Raw genomic sequence first — 7,607 nt, 5'->3', positions numbered from 1 at the left:
GCCTGATTTGCTTTCTGCCTATATGTTTTATGTTTCTGTGTTTATAAGGACAATTGGACAACGTCCAAGTATTTCGCCCAAACCAATCTTTAGTTCCTATCACAACACCATTAAGACACCCACATCGCACTCATTTCCTACCAAGAGGCCAAAGTGCAAGAGACCCCCCTAAGAAATGAGAAAGTCTGTAATGTGGCCTTTTAACAGAAGTCTGTAATGGCTTTTAACAAATACCACAAACTTGGAGCTTTCTGACTTCATTGTACATGAAAGAATGACCTTGATGCTTCATCAGGCTGGCATTTTACATTCAGCAGCTGAGACACAACCACAGTTTACCGTTCCCGTGGCGATAGCTAGACTGTGACATATTTGCAGAGCAATGATGTCATAAATGCCATGCTGGAATACAGCCAGAACACCAGTTGCTTGCTCCTTAATGCAAACTTCTGGCCGGGGCTTGCAAGACCAATTTTTTTTCCCCTGACGAGTGCCCTTTATTGAAGGCTGTACTCGTCGGTTAATATGGTTTAATGCCTACTCATGGCAACCCTCTGCAACGCCCTGGAAGCTGTTAGGCGAGATTTAAGGCGAACCGACAGAGAAATAAAGAAGCGCTTAAGGCTTATGGACATGAGTTGCTGCCCTAAATCCTGCGAAGTCCAGGCAACCTGCCTTTGTGATATAAGTCTCCACCCACATTGTTGCTGTCTTCTCCACCCCTACCCACACTGCCTGTGTGACATACTATGCTGTCGTCCCTGTAGACCACCTTGCCTCACACCTTTGGAGCGTAAAGCTATCAGGGCTAAGATAGAAGCTGAGCAAGAACTGGCCAGGTAAACGGGTTTCTCCAGTTTGTCACTTGTGTAATTATTTAAGGTGTTAATTGTTAAGGTGTTAAAAGGAGCAGGGTGGAAGCAATGGGGAGTGCATTTGTTCCTGTGTATCTAGTTCTGTAAAGGGACGCGGGTGGCACTGTGGTCTAAACCACCTAGGGCTTGCTGATCAGAAGGTCAGAGGTTCGAATCCCCACGACAGGGTGAGCTCTCATTGCTCGGTCCCTGCTCCTGCCAACCTAGCAGTTCGAAAGCATGTCAAAGTGCAAGTAGATAAGTAGGTACCGCTCCGGCAGGAAGGTAAACGGCATTTCCGTGTGCTGCTCTGGTTCACCAGAAGCAGCTTAGTCATGCTGGCCACATGACCCGGAAGCTGTACGCCGGCTCCCTTGGCCAATAAAGCGAGATGAGCGCTGCAACCCCAGAGTCGGTCATGACTGGGCCTAATGGTCAGGGGTCCCTTTACCTTTACCTATCTAGTTCTGTAAAGGGACGCAGGTGGCACTGTGGTCTAAACCACTGAGCCTAGGGCTTACTGAAGGTCGGAGGTTTGAATCCCCGCGATGGGGTGAGCTCCTGTTGCTCAGTCCCAGCTCCTGCCAACCTAGCAGTTCAAAAGCACAGTGCAAGTAGATAAATAGGTACTGCTCTGGTGGGAAAATAAACGGCATTTCTGTGCTCTGCTCTGGTTCGCCAGAAGTGGCTTAGTCATGCTGCCCACATGACCCAAAAGCTGTCTCCGGACAAACGCCGGCTCTCTCGGCCAGTAAAGCGAGATGAGCGCCGCAAGCCCAGAGTCGTCCGCAACTGGAACTAACAGTCAGGGGTCCCTTTACCTTTACCTTTATCTAGTTCTGTAATTTGACCGCTGCAGCAATAGATGTCCTACAAAAGAGCGAAAGAAAGCACATTTGCAGTTTCCAGGTCTGTTTTAAACTGGGTCCTTCTGCATGTTGCTATTTTATTGCTTATTTGTTCAAGCTGTATACTACCCTATTCCCATAGATCTCAGGGCGGTTCAGAACATAAAAGTTATTTAGGAGGTCACCAACTTGGATGGAGCCAAGCCCTGCCACCCTCCCCACCCCCACCCCGCCTTTTTTTTTTAAGATTCAGAATAAAAAAAGAAGAGATGAACTGCTTCTTCACACAGTGGTGTAGTTAAGCTGTGGCATTTGCTCCCACAAGATGCAGTGAAGGCCACCAATTTGGGCGGCTTTAAAAGAGGATTGGACAAATTCATGGGGGATAAGGATATCTGTGGCTACCAGTCATGATGGCTATGCTCTGACTCTGCCCTTGAAGGCCATACTGCTCCTGAATGTCAGTTGCTGGAAAACGCAGGAGGGGAGAGGTCTTCTGCTCCTGCTTGTGGGTTTCCCATCGGCAGCTGGTTGGCCATTGTGAGACTAGATGGGTCATTGGCCTGATCAAGCAAGCTTCTCTTGTGCTCTTAGAAGTGCATTATGTACAGTGGTACCTCGGGTTACAGACGCTTCAGGTTACAGACTCCGCTAACCCAGAAATAGTACCTCGGGTTAAGAACTTTGCTTCAGGATGAGAACAGAAATTGCGCGGCGGCGGCGGCAGGAGGCCCCATTAGCTAAAGCGGTACCTCAGGTTAAGAACAGTTTCAGGTGAAGAACAGTTTCAGGTTAAGAAAGGACCTCCAGAACGAATTAAGTTCTTAACCTGAGGTACCACTGTATGTACTTTTAAAGCCTGTGGAGGCACCGCAGCTTTGGAATGCCCTCTCAAGGGATGTACACCAACAAATACACTATTTCAGGCATGCCTGTTTAATCTGGCCCCCGTGGCAGTTTATCTCCTGGGGTAACAGCTCAACAACTTCAATCCTAAAAAAAAAAGCTCAACAACTTCAGTTGTTCTTCACTTCATCAAATCTGGCCCTGTTTGGAAAAAGTTTGGGGCCCCCTGCTGTATTTTCTCCCTGGCGTGAGGTTGCAATCGTTTGTACTCCATCAACATTTATCAAGAGGAGACCCATTGAAATTAGTAGCCATCGCTAACAGGCCCATTCATGGGGTTCTGCTCTGAGTGAAAGTTGGCTGAATACAACCCAGTCTTTTTATTTGCCTCAGGCACTCTCCTTCTCCAGCAGAGTGTCTGAACTCTACCATGTGACTGGCTTATCCGCACCAGGGGTGAGCAATGGCTACATGAGGTTGCAGAGTGCTTCTAGGTGGGCATTCATTGTGGGATCTGGGGATCTCAAGCCTGCACTTCCTTTGCAGTGTCTGCACAACGTAGTTGGCATCAAAATGCCAGCGGGGTATTCCCATTTAATCTGGATTTACCCATTTATCAGAAAATCCCTTAAGTTTCTCGTTTGTTTGTTTTTAAAATGTTGACAACGACCCATTGCAATACTAAGCCCCTGGGATAATTGTTCCCAAAGCGTGGAATAATCTCCCCTTCAATGCAACTCTTAGGACTCAGCTACATTAGTCAAAAAACAGTGCTTTGAATTTATAAACATGCAACACCAGGTGGCGCTGGAGAGCAAAAAGATTTTCTTTGACATTTTCCATAGCATTTCCTCCTTTTTTGTTATAACAATTTAATTTCTGACTTGTTTATAGCATTTTTTCCCTGTGTGTAGCTGGTTGGCCCCTATGGGAACAGAATGCTAGACTAGGTGGCCTTTGGTCTGATCCAGTGGGCCTTGTTACTATCACAACAGTCAAACAAATAAAACATATCAAGAAGCACACAAGAAGGTTGATCAATTTCCACATAAATCTTAACAAGGTCTAAAAATAACAATTGCAGAAAATTAATACCAAAAACAGCAACAAGAAACCCCAACGAAAAAACACTAAACAATCCCCCAGCCTAAGATTCTGTTCAGCAGCCTCTACTTTTGTAGTTGGAGTCAGTCAAGGCCCTGCCCTCCCAAGCCAGGTAGGAAAAGCCAGCAAGGCAGGGAGCAGGTCTTCCAGGACTTGGCCAAGATGGTCTTTGGCTGTATATAATTTGAGACTCATATAAGCACCACACAGGAAACCAAAGTTTTACAGCCAGTAGTTAGGCAGATAACAGAACTGAGTGTGGCCAAAATACATACTCATCAAATAAATTCAAGGAATGGCCCTACCTCACAGGGTTGCCGTGAGGATAAAATAGGAAATTCCATGTATGTTGTCATGAGATTCTTGGCAGAAGGGTGCACTACAAATATGTAATGACCTGGCCTGCCGCTGTATCATTTATCATTAAGCATGTTCACGTTTCAGCAAATCTGAAAGTGGCGTTTGGATTTCTATTGTAAGTGGAATAAAAGAGCCATGTTCATGGTTCCTTTTGTGTATACCACTTTTCTCCTGCCAACCTAGCAGTTCGAAAGCACGTCAAAGTGCAAGTAGGTAAATAGGTACCGCTCTGGTGGGAAGGTAAACGGCGTTTCCGTGCACTGCTCTGGTTCGCCAGAAAGCAGCTTAGTCCTGCTGGCCACATGACCCAGAAGCTGTATGCCAGCTCCCTCGGCCAATAAAGCGAGACGAGCGCCGCAACCCCAGAGTCGTTCACGACTGGACCTAGTGGTCAGGGGTCCCTTTACCTTTATACCACTTTTAGTCACCAGGTAACTTCAGAACAGTTTCCATAATAAATAAATCCATGGGCAATATCCAGCAAAATATTTCCATTAGCACAAAGACTTCTGACTGTGCAATAAAATATAGCTCATTTGGTCAAGCAGGAGACTCTTAAATCAAGGTCATGGTTTCAAGCCCCACATTAAGCAAAATATTCCTGCATTGCAGAGGTTTGGACTAGATGACACTCATAGTCCCTTCTATAATAAAAGATAGCCCCCAAGCTCAAAAACAGTCTAAAAGAAGCCTGTGACAGCTAGAGAAAGAAAGTGTTTTCAGCAGGTGATTGAAAACCCCATCTGTGCTGTGTCTGCTCTTGCCTCCACGAAGAGGGAGCGCTGCAGAGAAGTCTCTACTCCAGGTCCCTTCACAATAAGAGATGTCCATTGGTGGATCCACAAGCAGGGCCTTCCCTGCTGATCTCAGGGGCGAGGGAGGAGACATTGATAAGTGCTGCTCCATCAAATCAAATACCCAGGATCCTATGTCATTCAAGAGCAAGTATGAGCAAACCTGCAAGTTTCTATTTTTTCACAATCCTACATTCAAATCACTGTGATTTTTTTTAAAGGTTCTCGTGAAAATTTATCATCATTTTAGTGTGAATTTCTCCTAATGAACACATTTTAATGTATTTTTGTGTGTTATTGTCACATATACGTGCATTTCAATGCACACTTTACCGTAGTATATTAATTTTTTGAAGACATGACTGGAGAGCGGCATTGCAAAATTAGGAGAAGTGTGAATTTTGAAGGATGGCTTTCCTTCAGCACTTGTTTCCAACTGTGTATTCCTTTTCTACATAGCCGCATTTCTTTATGTGTATTCCTTTTAACTATCCCTAGATTGCAAGCTTTTTAGTATGCTTATAAAAGGTCCTGCATTAGATGGTGTTTATATATTTATCTCCTATATATAAGCTAATTGCCAAATGACACCTTCAGCCTTAGTTACAGTCACTACAATGGAATGTATAGGCTCCTCTTTTTTGTAACTATTTTTCATTTCATTTCCATACCACTTTATTTAAAAAATAAATAAATCTCAAAGCAATTTACATTAAAACATTCAATAAAACAATCCAGAATAAAACAAATGCAAGCTTCAAGGAAAATCTTTCCAATCCTTCTCTAAGGGACATTTTGCTTTCCCCAAATTTATTTACCTCCTTAATTTATATAGCTGTCCCATAACAGAAGTACTCTAGGAAGCCAGTGTGGTGTAGTGGTTAGAGTGTCGGACTAGGACCTGGGAGATCAGAGTTCAAATCCCCACTCAGTCATGAAGCTCACTGGGTGACCTTAGGCCAGTCACGGCATCTTCACCTACCTCACAGGGTTGTTGTACAGAATTAACTCTGTACACCTTGGAGAAAAAGCTGGAATCTAAATGCAAAAAATAAGCTCTTCCGCTTATTTGCTTAAGAAAGCTGGAGGGGCCAGCCGATGGAGATGTCAGCTGCCAACCTGGCATCCAGAGATCTCCACATGGTCACAATTGGACCCGCAACAGTTGCAAAACACGCCTGGCACCTGGCTAGTTTCTAACACTGCGCACACCCCTACACACACACACACACAGAGAGAGGGAGAGGGAGAGAGAGAGAGAGAGAGAGAAGAGGCCACTGGCAAATGATTAGAGCCTAATGTTTTTACAGCAAACATTACAGATTTGTCACCGTCCAGTTCTACCAACATAAGGCTATAGATGAGTTCAACCCTGTGGCATTTCCTGTGAACTGGTACAAGCTGATGTACTGTATTGCAACCATTTGGTTTCCACTGCCACATAATGTGAATCCACTGACACAATGTACCGTCGAATCATGCCTATTTATCAACAGATTTAGCCTCCACTTCTCATCCTGTATTTTAATACTTTGTTGTCTTAATACCACTTGTATTTTAGTACTTTGTTGGAAGCTGCCCAGAGTGGCTGGGGAAACCAACTCTGGGGTTGTGGTGCTCATCTCGCTTTATTGGCCGAGGGAGCCGGTGTACAGCTTCCGGGTCATGTGGCCAGCATGACTAAGCCGCTTCTGGCGAACCACAGCAGCGCACGGAAACGCCGTTTACCTTCCTGCCGGAGCAGTACCTACTTATCTACTTGCACCTTGACGTGCTTTCGAACTGCTAGGTGGGCAGGAGCAGGGACTGAGCAACGGGAGCTCACCCCATTGCGGGGATTCGAACCGCTGACCTTCTGATCGGCAAATCCTAGGCTCTGTGGGTTTTTTTATCATTATTATCATTATCATCATTATTATCATTATTATCATTATTATCATTATTATCATCATCCTGTGTGTGGGATTCCGGCCGCTTGAAGCAGCTTGGCTCGTTCTTCTTTCCTATGTTATTATCGTAACCATTATTATTACTGCTGTTGCTATTATTTTGCAGAATTCGAAGAAGGATCACTAAGATGATGGCAGCATGTAGCCGCCCAAAGCTGCTGGCTTTAATGGACGTTAAGGGTTTCGACCCGGAAGACATTACGGTGAGGGTACAAGATGGGAAAATTAAAGTGTCGGCTGAGCACGAGGAAGAATTTAAGACTTGCAGAGGGAAGGAGTACAACTACTCCACCGTCACCAAGGAGATCTGCTTGCCACCAGGGGTGTGTGAGAACGAAGTCACTTATACCATCGGACCCTGCAGTCTCGTGAGGATAGAGTCCCCAGGCTGTGTCCCTTCCTGCCTGCTTAGCCTGCTTTGAAGAAGACACTGGATGATCAGCTCTGGCAGCTGTTCAGCATCTGGATGTGACCTCAGTGGATCCTAAGGGGAATGGTTGTGTTTGGTTTCTTTTTTCTCTCTCTTTTTTAATATCGCCCTTTAAACGTGTTGCTGTCCATGCGAACCTTCTTCCAACAACGACAATGCTGAGCATCTGCTGGTGTGACTGCGTTTGTTTTTATTTCCAAGTTGTGTTTTAAAGGGTGTCTTCATAGCTGGTAGCTGCCACAGAAGGGGGAATGCAGTGCTGGATTATCAAATAGGCAGGCACAGGCCTATGGGCTCCACGCCTTTTAGGGGGCCTGCGACAATGGATCAAAATAATACTGATCTTGAAAGAAAATTACAATCAAGCTTTCTTAGTTCAGTGTGAGGCCCCCAAGATTTTGACTGTGTCGTGGCCTCCACAG

The 7,607-nt window shown here is 45.2% G+C and overlaps 1 protein-coding gene across 1 annotated transcript; it reads left to right on the top strand.

Annotated features, from left to right (window-relative positions):
- Positions 1-410: 410 nt before the first annotated feature.
- Positions 411-7,352, top strand: ODF1 (outer dense fiber of sperm tails 1). The gene is made up of 2 exons (XM_081873310.1): positions 411-839; positions 6,862-7,352. Exons 1-2 carry the CDS (start codon positions 544-546, stop codon positions 7,175-7,177), a joined length of 612 nt encoding a protein of 203 aa, XP_081729436.1. The 5' UTR covers positions 411-543; the 3' UTR covers positions 7,178-7,352.
- Positions 7,353-7,607: the final 255 nt, after the last annotated feature.

Source organism: Podarcis erhardii (genome assembly GCF_964252035.2).
Source record: "Podarcis erhardii genome assembly, chromosome: 8".
Lineage (NCBI taxonomy): Eukaryota > Metazoa > Chordata > Lepidosauria > Squamata > Lacertidae > Podarcis > Podarcis erhardii.
Note: the sequence above shows the minus strand (reverse complement) of the source record. Positions and strands in the feature narration are given on the sequence as shown.